This window comes from Lepidothrix coronata, unplaced genomic scaffold (assembly GCF_001604755.1).
Source record: "Lepidothrix coronata isolate B3197 unplaced genomic scaffold, Lepidothrix_coronata-1.0 Scaffold59, whole genome shotgun sequence".
NCBI lineage: Eukaryota > Metazoa > Chordata > Aves > Passeriformes > Pipridae > Lepidothrix > Lepidothrix coronata.
In genome coordinates, this window is record NW_016690239.1 from 3,113,967 (window position 1) to 3,130,473 (window position 16,507).

A 16,507-nucleotide genomic window follows, 5' to 3' on the forward strand; every position below is an offset into this window, starting at 1 on the left:
CCCTGCTGCAGAATTAATAAATCCTGAGAATTACTATGAACTAGGAACAACTCTGCTTGAGTCTTAACTCAAGTAGTAATACAAATCAAAGCCCTCCATCTTACCTTCTGAAAACTACTGTCCAAAACAGTGTTAAGGCCAGTCACTAAAGCAAAGTGACCAGAAGCAGATTATTTATTCCTGAACTCCCTCCAGATATCTCAGTTTAAGGCATGAGTTCCTATGAAAATGTGCTTAATCATTCATGCATAGCAGTTAATCAAACAGGAAAACTGCGTAACAGCAGCTGTTCTTCCCTCTCATGGTCAGTAACTACAAGAGCAATGTGGCAGATTTTTGTGCCAGTTCCATTAGAACTCATTGAACACATAGCTAAAAAAACATGTTGACTACTTCTTTCCAACATGTAGGACTTTTGTATTTGTCCAAGCAAACTAGAGTGACAATTTATTTGATTTTCAAAACCCTTTTATTTCTTTAAATGTAACCAAAACGAGGATGCTACAGACTTCTTGATGATGAAACTATGAAAAGCTTCATTCGGGAACAAAGCTATAGCCACACAATTTAATCATTTATTTAATGAATCTTCCCTGTTGGAGATGTTCAAGACATTCCCACACCAACACATTCTTTGCATTAGACAGGCCAAGAGAAGCTAATTCAGCTTGAAATAAATATACAGACATACCAAAGAGACAAATTAGATGTTAAGAAGTCACCAGGATCATGGCTTTCACCTGAGACTGCAGAATGAAATTTAAATACAAAGCTGCAGACTTGCAGGTGAGGAAAGTAACCCAGTACTGCAAAAAATTGCCACCAGGGACCTGGCAGCCTGCCACACACACATTAGGGGAAAAAACCCAACCCAAACAGAAATGATCCTGGGAATTACAGACCAGAAAGTCTGTCATCCACCCTTACTAAAGGCAGCAGGTACTATAAAAATAAAGTGATTGCAGACAGAGATAAATGAGGTCTATTGGAAAAAATGTTGCATAACTTCTGAAAAGAGAAAACCTGCCTCATCAACCCAGGCACTGGAGTGCATCAGCAAGGATAGAGAGAGGAGGTCCAGCAGACACAGTACAGTCCAATTTTGAAAAAGCTTTTGACAAGGTTCCACACCAAAGGCTATCACAGAGACTAACTTGCCACAAGATGGGATGAAAGAGTCTTATAAATGGGAACTCTGTACTGTGTAACTGAGAATGAATGTAAGACAGCTATACCTAATATTTAAATATAGTACATAACTTACGTACAGAAGAGGTCCATTCTTTCACGACTGTAAGCTGCAAGAAAAAACTGATTGGCTGATCCTCTCAATCTGTATTTTAACCATTGTTGAAATACTATTATCAGAGACAATCCAACATTCAAATTCATTATTTTGCTTTGAACGTTGCTGCATTAGCTTGTAGTGTTGAAAAGCTACTGAAGCACAAATAGAAGAATATTCAGTAGAACAGAAACTACAGGACACACAGGTTACAAATTGACAGAAGAAATACCTTTTATTCAATAGACAGGTAGACTCAGGCTGGAAAAGAAGTTTATTTCAAATTTTTAAGCAACTGAAAGGAATGTTTGAATTGAATAAGATTATTAATAATTCTTAATAGGAAATGGGAAGAGACTCCCATATAGGACGAAATTTTACAGACTTTCTTCTATTGTAACATTGTAGCAGCCACTGTTAAGACACAACATCGAGTACAGCAATTAATGACTGTAAATTGTCAAAAAGTTAACTGACATACAGCTCTTCTGCTCTCCCATGACAGTATTTATATCCCATAGAAGAACACTACAGGAATCACTCTGAAATGGTGATTAATAGTATAAAAGCTAGCCTAAATCAGTTTGAAATTTAATAAAACATTGATCAATCAGACTAAAAAAATAATTTGCAATATTTTCAGGGATAAGTAAAAACAATTATTGCCCCTTAAGGGAGAAGCTATTCATCCCAAATAATGCTGTTTCACAGCTTTCTTGTGTCCTCACCAGCACTGAATGCTTCCTTTAAAAAACGAAAGTACTTTAGTGTTGAAGTCAGCAGATTTCAGAATTACAGCCCACGTGGCAAGACTCCTCTAGTTCTTCCTTCTCTTTTCAGTTAGAAAAAGATTGCAGAGTGACTTTCTTTCAACAGCTCCTATGCATCTTCTTGTTTTCTCCATAAGTTTTCCATATTAACACAAAGAATGAACAATTTCAGATCTATCAGAGACTGCTTATGAATTTTCTTCACTTCTCATCTGACATCAAGCACAGTTGGCAAGGCCTGCAAACCAGGTCGTTTAAGAAATCTGCACTTAAGCAATCCCTCATCTGAGAGCCCAGTAACACACAATCCTGCTTTTAACTGTGTTATCATTTGCACAGCTGTAACACACACCATGTGTACAACACACTGCCACATACATAAAACTGTTTACAAATCACTTTTATACAGAGCTAGTAACATCCAAACAAAGTCAGCAGACAAACAAACAATACGCAAAAAAAACCCAGAAACCCCAAATCTACTCATAATTTAGGGAAAACCTAAAATTTTAGACTGCAGGGAAAAAATAAAAAATGAGAGAAGCAAACTTCTAATCTGCACAGTATCTGGCTAAGCAAAAGCCCAAACACTAGCAAGCAAATCAAAAGCAAAACTGCAGGTTTTCATACGTTGTGCGAATTTTGTTAGCCCACTAGGATGCTGTGGAAAACCAAAACATTTTAGATATTAAAATGAATAGAAGGAGGAAATTAATGTATATCAGACCCATTCTTAGAGATGAAAAAACCTTTGTTATCACTTCTACTCTCATTCTTACTGGCTCAGCTGCTCAACAGCACCACAGGCTCTTTGTTACCATCTCCTCTGAGAACATCAGAAGAACCAACCCAACTAAGGAACATTTTATAAGCTGAATTTTAATTTTATTTCTCAATTTTTATCACATACTTAAAGTTAAAATAGCACCATAGATAGCTGCAAACATCTCCTTTAAAGCTACAGTTTTCTCTAGATCTGATCAGAAAGCCACGTTAATCTTAATTGCAAAATTACTCTAGATGGAACATAAAAGGTTTATCTTCAACAGAATGAACTTAAGGCTGCCTCTAAGGTTTTTCCTTAGACAACTTTACAGACAGACATCTGACCGCAATCCGCAGCAATCAAGTAGCAAAAGGCCACCAGGAAGTTGTTTACAAAACTCCACATTAGATCAATTATGTCACTGTTTCAGATACCAACACAGGCACACGCAGGAGAACTTCAACAAAGGAACAAGCATCAGACACACAGGCTTGTGTAAGCACTAGAGGCCACCAGCAGAGGTTACCTACCCTTCCTCACCAAGAAAGAGGTCACTTCCAGGTCTAGCACAGAACTTCTGGGGGGAAAAAATAGCCCACTTTTTATTTCTGCAATTTGAAAATCAAGCTATTATGGATACATCCCTAAAGCATTAGTGAAGAAAGAAGTATAAAGAGAAAGAGCTAAAACATTATTGCTGCTGCAGACAGAAAAACAAAAAACCACACAATTCAAGACCAGTTGTTTTATCCTTTTCACTGCACTTTGCACACTATTAATTCCCTTGGGTTCCCAAATATAGTAGTTTCCTATCGCTGTATGTCCTTCTACACAGCAAGAAAGAGTATAACTTGAAATAAATCAGGAAAGTGTTATATGAATGAATTGTCAGGGAAAGTTAAGAGTGAATGTCTTTAAAACTACTTAAATTGGTAGATTCTGAAACACTTTTGTGTCTTTAAGAAAGGAAACAACAATGACAGCAAGAAAAAACCCTGCATTTTCTTGGACAACTTCCAAGCAGAAATTTAATAGGCAACAATACAAAAAACCCATTTTTATGGGAAATGCAAGCTTTACATATCTAGATGTTTCAATCATTTGTATATGCAACAAAGACATCAGGGCAGGGCACTTACAGAACAGAATACATTATCTGTCAGCAGTTTACCTGGAAGTTCAAAACCAAAACACACAAAACCCCACATTCTGCACCATCCTCAGTTACAGATTGAGCAGTTATCATTCCTGCTTCTCTATGGTACACAATTGAATTAAATTGTGAGCAATTAAACTACTCCGCAGTTTGGAACAACTTTGTTCAATAGGATCCAAGTGAATAATTGCAATGATGGCTTCACACAATTTTAATAATTTGCAGCTTTTAGGAAAAGCAGAGTTTCCAGAACTTTTGGAAATCTCCGTTCCATGTATAACTTAGGAGTAAAGGACTCAAATGGGGGGTTTTAAACCCTGAAGGGATGCAGAATTGTGTCGCAATAGCACACTGAGAAAAACCACACAATTACTTTTAGGGAATGAACTGAGATTACAGCTAAAGCCACTAGAAACAAACCTGGATTTTCCAATGTTATTTTTGTTTGAACTGGTACAATGGACTGTCCTAGTTAGAACAGCTGGGACCAGTTCATCACTGTATAACCCAAAACTGTGTATTCTATAGCCTTCCATGCCATTTCCCAGAACCTGTTATCCATAGACCATTTACACCCTCTGCCCAGAGCAGCCTGACTCCTCAGGCTATAAACGGGGTGTTAAGAGGCCTGCGAGATAGGAGGGTGCCCCCTGTCCTCACCCATCGTGGAACTCCCCGCCCTGAGAGAGGTACTGGGCATTCCTGCCTCAACTGGAGGATATATAATCTTGGAGTCTTGGGACTTTTTTAACCACTCCTGGGATTCAGAGAAAGACTGCAGACCACCACTCTCAACCTGACTGCAGACCACCACCCTCGACCGGACTGCAATCCCCACTCTTGACCAGACTGCAACAGCACTCTCACCAACAGGTTTTCCCACTCTCCTTTTACTTTGGACTCAGGGGGCCCAACGAACACCACTCTGTTCATGCCCCAGGGTGCTGGGTTATATATTTGGGTTTTGTGGGTTAAAACTAATTGTTTGTCTGTATAATCGTACTTATTGTATTATTTTATTAAATTGTTATTCTGACTTATAATCTCTCTTTTGAGTTGGGTTCATATCCCCTGCCGGTTTACCTTGAAACCAGCACATGGACTATTACTGCCTCGATGTTGACAGTACATTTGTGGGCTTAAAAGAAATGCAGTTTTAGGAATTACAAAAATCCCTCACTGTCCAAATAAAGGTCTGCTACTACTTTCACCTAGTTGTATATTAAATAAGTTAATTATTTTTGAAAGTTTGGAGCAAGAAAATTGAAACATATTTCATCTTTCCAATTGAGAACTCTGATCTTGCAATTGACAGTGCATTAAAATCCAATGCCTTCCAAATTAGATCTCCTTAACATATATTTTGAACAAGATGCAGAAAGCAATCTTGCAACAGGCTGAGACCACTAGACATGATGTTCAATCACCACCAAAACAACTTTGCTCCCTCAAAAATTAGTAACTGAGACACAAAGCTGCTTCATGGCTCCATGTCATTTCACAGCACAAGACTTTTGAAGGTCACAGTGAATATCCTATTTGTCATGCAAGACAAAATAACCTTACAAAACAAAGCAAGAATAGCCTACAGCTTGTAGGTTTGACACAATCATCTGAAGAAGTGATGTTATAACTACATGTGTGCGAAACTCTGTCTTGCCAGATCAAATACTTCCAAAGCTTGGAAGACTGAAGCACTATCACCAAAACATTTACAGATGATGCACACTCCATGATTTTAGTAACACTGCACCCACATACATTAACCTTAAAAAGCAGCAGGGAGGAGAACAGTCTTAAGTGTTAGAAGAGCAACCAAAATGTGTCTATGGAGTGTGATCCAGCTTGTCACCGGAAAGAACAAACAAACTGCTGAGTTTCTGGGCTATCCCTTCTTATCTTCCCTTCCTTGCAGTTCTTACGTGCACCTCGCTTGCCAGGGAAGACAGAACTGTATGGGTACAGGAAGGCTGTTCTTGATATAGCTCTCTCTCGTATGCTTCTTCTCACTTGAGGGGACTACTTTGTGTACTCAAAGCTCCCCAGAAGAAAAATAGTTTTATCTAGAGTCTTTTTCTGGACAGTAACCCATTCAAAGCCAGAACTACAGAAGTGCCAGATGATACAACACTAAGAACTTCAGAGATTGCCATTCTTTATAAAAAATAGGTAACCAAATCTATGTCCAAGAACTTTACTTACATAACAGATGAATTGACAACTTTGGAACTGCAGTGATCTATGTCATGCCATCAATCAATGCACTTGCATAAAACAGACTATGGAAATCCTATTACCAAGAATTTTTTTCAGCCTCTAGTAATGCTTCATAATACCATAAAAGCCACACCATTTGTTGTGATGTTCATTCGTGGTAAGGTTCTTACAGGGCAATGGCAAGAGGTAAAATTCTATGTCACCCATTTAGAATAAACTATAGTCTTCTTAGCGCATTTATCTCATTTTTTTCAGTGCAGACCAGGAGTGCACGTACAAAGCAAACTTCATCATTGTACCTACTGTCTGCATATCATGAAACAGCCCTAGAGTGGATGAACAGGATCCCTTTGGGATAGAACAGACCTGTAAGATGTGAAACCAGGAGCACAAACACCACGCTTCAACACAAACAGGCACTGAGTCCATGCATCCAGCCTGGAATTAGTTCAACAACAACAAAAAAAAAATCTCTGAAATGCAAACAGTATAGACACCAATTCCTCAGCACCAAACATTGCATTCTACAGACACAACCCTGTCAGATCCTACTACTTGACACAGTAGCTCCTCTCTTCCAGCGTTCCTGAAAGAAGTCTATTAGCCCAATACATCCACCTCATCTAGAGAGGTTGTGGCTTCCCACAGCCAAAGAAATCCAACTTCTTGGTTTTCTTGCCTTGCACTTTCTTGGAGTTGCTAACATAGCAACACCTCAGAGGCTGTCAGACCAAAATCAGGTTTTGTACACACAGTTATGACTTTGTGCTGCAGCATCATCTAACAAATGCATCATCTTGCAATGACAGGGATATAACACTCAGTTAACAGTAAAGCCACACAAACAGATTAGAGCCTGCTTCAAAATAAATATCATGCCACAAGGAAGGCATAAGCCAATACTGAGGAAAATATCTCTTTCAACATTTTTTAGGGGTTATATGCTTATTCACAGTGTTGGCCAGCAAGTCCCACTCATGTTAATTCTCCCTCAGGAATCTGAGGTGTCAGGGTCTCTTTTGCTGCCTCAGAGGTACTCAGGGAAACTTTCTCTCTTTTTTGCTTCTATACACTGCACAGGCCTAGCAGAACTTTCAATATCCATTCCCTTATCTGATTACCAGTGGAAGCCAAAGCCTTATTCAGACATTCCTTGGTCCTAACTGACACATGACACACTGCTCCATGCAGGTCAATTCCGGCCACACAGCTCATGCATTTTAACACATCTTCACAAACAACATTTCCTAATAATTTCTTGATTGGATCCCCTGTATCCAAGAACTGTACCACAAAGTTTCAAAAGACATTCAGAGGCCTGTAGTGCCTTCCTTGCTGCAAGCACAAAAGACTGGAGGAGCAGGTCATTCCCCTGAAGCCATATTAACAAGTTATAAATCAAAAGCATATTTTGGGAAGGAGATCCATAGATTCAACTGATGCCAAGTTGATTTATCCAGAGAGTATCATATTTATGAAGGTATCAGCTACTGAAAGCTGTAAAAGACTATAAAATTAACTTGACCAGTTTCTTTGTCCACTATACAAGACGGTAGCTCCTCAGATCTTCCTAGAATTTTTCTAAGAAGTTGACATCAGATTTGTATGTTCACATTCTCGGGTAACAGGGTCATCATATTACTGAGTCTGCATAGTCTCTGGTTTAATTGTGCTGCTTTAACTGAGTTTTTAGATGAACACTATTTGGTCCTAATCCCCTTGTCAATTTGAAATTGGCTATATTGAAGTGATTACTGAAATGATTATTACATCTGACCTGTCAAGAGTTTATGGTTCTATTTTCTTCAGTAACCACCTGAAGAAAAGCATAGGGAAATATAACCTTTCTCTCAAGACAAAGGTTATCTTATCTTCCCATTCTGCTAGGTCAAACTTCTTGAGAACAGCAATGTTTTAAATGAGCCATTTAATTTAATCACATCATCAACTTAAGAACCAGCAAAAAAAGGGAAGGTAGAGCAATTCCCACATCATTCAGAACAGCAACAGTAACAACATAACAATGCAACACTTTTTCTTATGCTATGTTACTATTATATTAGGCCAGATAAAAAACACAAATGGATAGATTGTGTCCTTGTACAAAAATCAGATATTTCTTAATCTAGGTGCTCAGACCTAACACTTGGGCGTTGGACAAGATGGGCCCTTTCAACCGTTCTGTGAGCATTTGTAGATTCCTCAGCCAACTCCTCCTTGAAGTCACCACTACAGGCAGTTATTTAACAGCCAAGACAGTCACAATCTTACTCTTCCTTTGTCATTCCACATTCACAATCACAGCAAAAATCGCTTCCATTACATCATCATCTATCTCTGCCATTGATCTCAGAAAATACTGCAGCAGCTCCAGCCTAACACCCTGGCAGAGCTGGATGAGTTACTTGACAATGCCAGGAGGCTTTCATAAGGCCCTTGAAATGACAAAACACAAACCCCATACTGTTGCAGCCATAGAGCAGAAATGAAACCAAAAATCATAATTTCTCTCCAATCTGAGTGAAAAATCCATCAGACAGAGGCTTCATCCAAGCAAGCTTGAGAGCTACAGGACTTCCCACAATACCTTTTGCACTTTGTGAGTTGAGGTCAATATCAGCTTCTGACACTGCGTATGAGTTCAACAAGCAGTCAGTGCCACAGCTCTCCCATCAAAACCTAAGCTGCTTTAATGCCTTAAGGAAGCATTGAGTCATTCCCTGTATTTTTTTCAAAACACGAGATGACACATTTAGAAAAAATCTGGCAGCCCTGTGTCTGCTAACAAACACAGTTGAGCATCCGTGTTTCAGATGTAGAAGTTACATCCTGCATAAAGAAGCAGCACTCCCTTCCCCCAGAAGTACGTGAAGGAAGAAGGAATTATGAGGACATGATACAAGGGAATGAAATAGGAACAGGTGGGGGATGGGACAAGCAAGCTTTAACGAATGGAGGATAATTAAACAGTCCAAAGGCATGGCCACAAAGGCTATTGTCACACACACTGTCTCTCTTGTACTAAAATGCCAAGAAAACCACCTAAGCACAGGGAATAAAATAACTGGCACCAGAACTACAAAAAGTGCATTCTAGTCAAAAGCATTCCAGCCGAAACAATAATGACATAAACCATAATATTAACAAATAGCAGAAAATCTGAAGAAACATGCAAACAGCACATTGAAACATTATGGTAAAAGGCTCATAACCATATGGTTAAGACACGTAAGACAGGATAGAGCACACCTGAGATTTGGGCACTTCCCTCAACCCCATCACAAGACCAGTTACCCTTCTCATGGAATCTCAAACAGCTGCAGCTGCCTAGAGAGTCACTGCAAATCAAAATCCCGCTCCAGGATCTTGTTGGAAGTTTCAGGTATATCTGGAGAAGCAAGCAGCAGGAACAAGGATACAGAGTGAAAGAACCTCTACGCCTATATAGCATCTTGCAATGCTTTCAAATTCCTATTGAAGCTCAGCTTCAAAACTGTGTCTGTCCTGCATTACAGGACTCACAGGTCTATTCCACGTTACGTACACTTCCAGGCTATAGTGACATTATGAGTGACTACTGTACACTTTTAACAAACAAAGCTTTATTTCATTTGTGTTGGACTTCCACCACCTTTTTTCTTGCTTGCACTTTACAAGTCATATAAGTTCTCCTCTTGCTTGCACTTTACAAGTCATATAAGTTCTCCTTTATGATTAGAAGTGTGAACTAGCAGAATATTTGCTTGGTAGAATTAATATATTTTGCTAAACACACAACACAAGGTACAGATTTGGCCCTAGAAAACAGGATTGTGGAAGATGTTAAGAAAGAGTTGCATACCAGATCTGAACACCACTAACTGAAACACACAAAGTTTTGGGTCCCTCCATTATCTAACACTAAAATTGTCTTTGAGAAATTAACATCTAGATTTTTACACTCGTGAAAGTGAAACTTGGGTAGCAGTGTTTGCTGTGCTACATACATATATAATGGTACATACAGTATTCCATAGTATTTAACACTGGTGCTTAAGAAGGAGTAAAGGAAAGAAAGAGATGAAACCGAGTCAGGATCCCTCAACTATCATTAACAACCACAGCCAGTAGTTTCCAAAACCAGACCCTTAGATATTGCAGACACCTTCCCTCTCTCTATAGAGACAGTCCTAATGAAAAGCACCTGAAAATACAGCCATTATTCTCAAAAACTACAAGAACTACATTAGAATAAACTTCAAGGTTGTCAGGGAAGGAATTTGAACAGAAAGATCACTCACCAGAATGTAGCACTGAAGAGAATGTACTAGGCGTACAGAATGTACTAGGAGACAATGAAAAGATGTCTTTTGGGGACTCTGGGTGAAGTAACAGATTATAGAAAATGGTATATTTCATTACTGAGGAGAGGAACACTGACTGGAATAAAGAGTAAAAAAAATTAAGATGCAGGAGGAGATATTAAGCAAGGTCACACAACGAGACCTTCTAGAGAGAAGGAAAGGCATCATGCAGGAGCCAGGACAAGTGATACAAGTAAAACATGCCAAGTGTCAGCAAAACTAGCAAGTGCATCTAAAATATACACAAGAATCACGGGATAAAAGTGTTTCTAACGGGAGTTCCTGTCTTGACTACACTGACATGAAAATTCGCCGAAGGTGTGTAATAAATAGTTTAAGATAATCTTAGGTGTTAGTTATCAAAGAGAGGTGAAAGCCATGCACAATAATCAAGATACACGGCAAGTACATAAATGTAACAATCTACAAGCCACTACCATAGCAAAGGATCACAATGTACCACATGGCACCCGTGAGAGAAAACATGAGCCACACCACCTGGCAATGCACAATCTGAAGAAGATAAGAAACCAGCAGCTATACAGAATGAGGGAAAAGTGTAAAACAGCCATACTGACAATATGTATGGGAAGTGGAAGAAGCCCAGAAGCTACTTCTGTCTGTCTGTAGATGCATTTGGAGAAAAAGAGATACGTTCAGAAGAGCAACAGGCAGTAGAACACACAAAGGTACAGCTGGAGAGAGAGCGCTGATTTATGGTGGGGCCAGAAGGATAAGAAACAGAGCAGTACCTGAAAGAGAGCAGAGCCCCCGCGGTGGGAGGGAAGAGACTGGGAAGCGACAGAAGCGCTGCCCCGAGCCTCGGGAGCCGGGACTGGGGGCCCCGGGCAGGGTGCGGGTGGCAGCGCCAGGCGAGCAGGCGAGGGGCCGGCGGCGTTCCCGGGGCTCAGGGGGAGCCGGGCAGCCGTGCCGGGGATCGCGGCGGCGGTGACCGGCGGGAGTCAAGGAACGGGCCAGGGCAGGGGGCGGCGGGGGGCGGGCTCGGTCCCTCGCTCACCTGCTGAACCCCCAGAAAGTCGTAGAAGTTCCGCGGCACCTCTTCCACCAGGTCGAAGAGCTCCAGGTCGCCGCTGTCCCAGGCGCGGGCGCGGGGCGCCAGCAGCGCCAGCAGCGCCAGGAGCGGCAGCAGCCGCGGGCGCGCTGCGGGCCGCGTGCGGGCCATGATGCCGCCGGCGGTGTCGGCACCGGAGCGGTGCCGGAGCGGGGACTTGGCCAGGACGCTGCGCGCAGGCCGCGCTCGCCGCGGCAGCCGCTCCGCACTGAGGGGACGCGCCAGGCCCGGCCCGGCCCCGGCAGCGGCGGCTCCGCGGGGGGGGGGAGGGGGAGCCAATCGCCGCCTCCGCTGGCCGTGACGTCACGCAGCCCGGCAACCGCCGGCGCTGGCGCAGTGGAGGGTCCGCGGGGGGAGGGGGAAGGGCGCCCCGGGCACGAGCCCTGTGCGCGCGGACGCCCCGCCCTCCCCCCCCGCGCGCCGCGCCGCCTGCCGGCCCTTCCCCCCCCGCGCCCTTCCCGCCGGGAGAGCCGGGGGGGAATGTCGGGAGAGCCGGGAGGGAATGTCGGGAGAGCCGGGAGGGAGCGGGAGAGCCGAGCTAGGCCCGGCCCGGTGCCCACTGCGGGCGGAGAGCGCCGGGCACCGAGCGGCGCCCGTGGAAGGCCGGTGCCCGCGGGGCTGCGGGGACCCCGCGCTCCAAGTCGTGTCTCGGTTTTCTGTCCTTTATTAACTCCCGAGGTGTGGATTTGATCATTGTAACCTGTTCTACCCTAAAATCGCTCCAGCGTATTGTCGGTATCAACCCGATTTTTCAGCTGGTTTTCCCCGGACCTTTCGTTCTTTCCTTGCTTAAATTAATATGAAATGTTTCACGTTGAACGTTAGATGAGAAATTAGATGGGAACTTAATGGATGAACAATACAAATTATCAGCATTAAATCACTTTTCTCTGGCACGGTAAGACTCCTTGGCACACCCCATCTGTTTTGTCTCTCTCTTAGCTAGGCCTGGTTAGTAACTCACTATGGGAATCTTCTAAGAAAAGATGGATTCGCTCATCCCAAAAATATCCATGAACTAAATCGAGTTCAGAAAGTAGTTCTTGCAATTAAAAAAAAAAATCTCAAATGCGAATCTTGTCTGTGCCTGAATTCACCTAAGAGGAGCTGGGCACCATTTACAGAATCACTTTACAGTAGAGAAGGCAGAATCACTGCCTTGGATACTCCATGGGAATAGCAAGATGTGGCTTTGAAATACACTGATTAATTCAGAGTAAGGACTTGAACCAACATAACCATTATCAATTTTCCAACTCATAAAGTATAGAGTAGTCTTAGATATTCTCTTCTATTGAAACTGTTCCCTTTTGTATAAACTATTTAAATATTAATTAGATTGATATTTAAACTCATGTTTCCATATCCCATATGCATGCCCACTGGGCTTTTAGGATCACAATTCTGCCTCCGGCTCTGCTTTCTGAAAAGACACCTAAACCCATTTGCCAGGAAATATAATTTAGCCAACAGTGTCTTATGTAGACCCTTTTAATTCACCCTTCTTAAAAAGGAGCACCTAACTGTTAATTCTGATCATCTTAAAAAATGTTCCTCCCACTTGATCATAAGGGCAAAAAAATAATCCTTTTCTAGAGAATGACAGAGTGCAGAGAAAGTCATGGTCTAGTTAATTTATCATCTGCTTTATTTGGCTGTAGTAAGTGAACCTGCTATAGACCAGTTTCTACCCACATCCTTATTTTCTTAACATGTTCTGTTTTGCACACCAGTATCCAGAGCATTAATTTGTTGACTGGTATATTTACATTCTCCTTGCATTCAAGCCTCAGGCTTTATTGCAGAAAAATACCAGCTTTGGATTCAAACAGTTACCTACTCATTAGGTTGTAGAACAAAGTTTAAAGATGCAAAGTACCCTCAGAAACCCTCAGGGGCATATGAAGAGTTCAATAAAGTAGTGGTATTTTTAATCCAGGTGAAAGAATTTTTAAAATGTGAGATTAACCCTAACTTCATTCCTCTTAATAAATGTTTCCAAATTCTCCTTTCCTTCTGACTAATTCTGTATTTTCCATATCTACTTCCCCTTGCCTCATTATCTTATAAGCCTCCTTAGTTAAGCTAATCTAATGCAATGATCAACCTTGAAGAGAAGCATTTGTTATTTTTCACCTTGATCTTATTTTTCACCATTTGGAATTTGTTATGAAAAATGACCCCTTTCAAAATCCACCTCTGCTCTTGCTGAAACTGTTAAAATAGCCTTCAAAAAACCTGATAAAAGCAGGGCACCTATTCCATTCCACTGAGACTAGGAACAACTGTCCACCAATTGCAGGTGGCTTGTGGCATCAATCCTTCTGAGAACACAGCAGATGATAGCCATTTTGAAAGAAATTCCTCTGAATTCTTCAGATAAATTACGGTTTCTTTCAGTCAAGAGGAATGAGAATTTAGAAAGAATAATAGGAGAAAAAATGCAGTAATAATAACAGGATTATGATTATTTAAAACACATATTTAAGATATTTCTTACATTTAAGCAAGCATAGTTAAATTATCCCAACTGGTTTTAACAAGGGGAGAAATTTAAATACTTATTTTTATTCCGCTCCTTAAATCATTAGAACAGAAGGCCTAATACTGCATGGAACAATTCTAAAAAGGATTTTTTAAATTTCTAGACTATGAGATTAGTTTAAATGTTTCCATTAAATTTGTTCTGTACTCCAGGCATGAATACTGAAATTTTGTGAAGAAAATGCTAAAAATGCTATTAAAAAGCTGTAAGCACCACCATAATAATGACATATTATTATCTTTTCATTCTTCTGTTTTCTTCTTCATGATGGTGAGTCATTAGAGTCCTTCCCCCTTCTCCAACACTTCAATTAATCCAAGTTACACTAGGCTTCCCCAACATAAAATAGTTAAATTATAAGGCAGTTCTCTCTCCTGGCTTCAGAGAAAGACTTAAAATATAAAACAAACGTAATCAAATTCAGCAGTGCTTGGCTTTGCTATGAGCCTGCAACAATACAGGTGAGAAATTCCCAGTGACAAGTGCAATGGCTGGTGAATTGGGTGACCAGTGAGGACGACTTAATTCTCAGTACTTGGCACAAAGGTAGAGGGGGAGGTAGAGGATTACACATGGCTTTTTCATCACTGTCTAAAACTACTCCTGTTGGGAGGTATTAGTATTTTTTTTTTCCTGTGGCTCAGACATGACATTTAAATGGCTAGAGGATCAGAGAAATGTTTTAAATCCTGTATGTAGTCCCTGCAGCTGGGACAGCTCCTTTAATTTAAGAATATGAAGAACTATGAAGGCAGGGATGGCATTTTCCTTCTGTGCTCCAAGTTCGTCTGCACACGCAGGCAGGTGTCACTGAAATCAGGTCCACTTGGCCACACAGCTCTACTTTACAAACCGTAAGGGAAAGAAGCATATACAGAAATAATTTGTTTAAATAAATCTCTGTTCTGATGCTAATTGACAGTAGCACCCAAGGCCCGAGGCATGAACCAGTTATTATTAGCGTTTTTAACAGCACTGAAAGACCAACATGCTTCATAAGCCCAGCAGGATTCACACGATCATATTCTGAATAGCTAAACAGCCTGCGATTTCGGTGTCTCAAATGAATAGCAGACGTCTAGGGGAAAGAGCTTATTAAGGGACTACCCCTTTTCTTCCGAAAGATAAAGCCTTATCTCGAGCAATTCAAGAGCCTGACTGCTCTGCAGTCTATTCCAGTTTTCTATTCCGGCAGTTTAGTTTAGGTGCTCGGCATGGGTTTGTACAGTAACAGTAGTTCTCTCTCCTAACAAAGCTGGCTTAAGAGTTTCCTGCGCCCTCCCCCCAGCCCAGGCGTTCGTTCCCACCTCTGAGCCACTGTTCTCTGCCTCCTCAGCTGTGCTAATTCGACTCTTTGTGGGCCACATTATAAATCAAATGACTGAAATGATCCAGGTTGGGGATTTTTTTTGTTTTGGTTTTGGTTTTTTCTTTCCCCTTTTTTTTTTTTTAAGGCTACTTGCGCGCAAACGTGCACACGCACAGAAAAACTCAGATGTGTTTCACTGAGCCAAGTTACATCACAACCCACAAACAGCTGCACTCGCACAGTCCAGGGGACAGCGAACCCCGATGAGGGAGCAAGAACAAGAGGGCAGAGCAGGCAGGAAACTGGCCGATTTAAACTGGCTTTCCCACTGGAAAAAAAAAACCCCTTTGTATAACTACACCCGGAGAGCTGAAGGAAAGCTGTTTCCCAAGCAGTGCGAGGCTGAGCAGAGCGGAGGGAGGGATTGTTTCACAGCTGGCAGGAACGTTTGAAGACTCGCACCGGAAGAGAAGGTTCTCCTGCCAAAGCGGCGAGGAAGCAGTAACCTTGCTCCGAGGAGTCCTGTAGTGCTCCATCTCCGTAGGCAAGTGGTCTGGTTATTGCCGTTTTAAGGGATTTTTTCTAAAGTCAGGTCATCTTGCAAATGCAGTTTAGCGTTTAGCCACGCAAACAGAAGAGTGGAGTGGAGATCGGGGGAAGGTAACATCCAGCGTGGCAATGGGAAAAGAAGGGGGGCAGGACCGCTTTATAGCAACCCTGCCCACTGGAAGATTTGTAAGGAATATGCCGTTTGTGTAGATCAGCTCTTACCTTAGGCCAGACGTAAGTCAAAGTAATGTGAAAGAGATGTGGAAATGGAAAAAGAAGCAAAAGCAACAGAACTAAAAACAGAAAGCTATTACAGTCCATCAGACATGAAAGAATATTATTTAGGAAATAGCTCATTCGTGCCTGGTCTGGCCAGCTCAGTCGTCTCCTTTAGCTACATTACTCCTTTTTGTTCCCCGTTTTTTTCATGTTACATCGTTAGTGCCAAAACCCAAACAATCCCTGCCTGCTGAGCATGCCATACCCTTGATGCTG

The 16,507-nt window shown here is 41.7% G+C and overlaps 1 protein-coding gene across 1 annotated transcript in view; it reads right to left on the minus strand.

Moving 5' to 3' along the window:
• DNAJC1 (DnaJ heat shock protein family (Hsp40) member C1) overlaps positions 1 to 11,720 on the minus strand; it is a 108,048-nt gene extending 96,328 nt beyond the window's left edge. Inside the window, exon 1 of the mRNA XM_017817062.1 lies at positions 11,556 to 11,720. Coding sequence (XP_017672551.1) covers positions 11,556 to 11,720 — 165 coding nt within the window. The remainder of the gene's footprint in view (positions 1 to 11,555) is intronic.
• Positions 11,721 to 16,507: the final 4,787 nt, after the last annotated feature.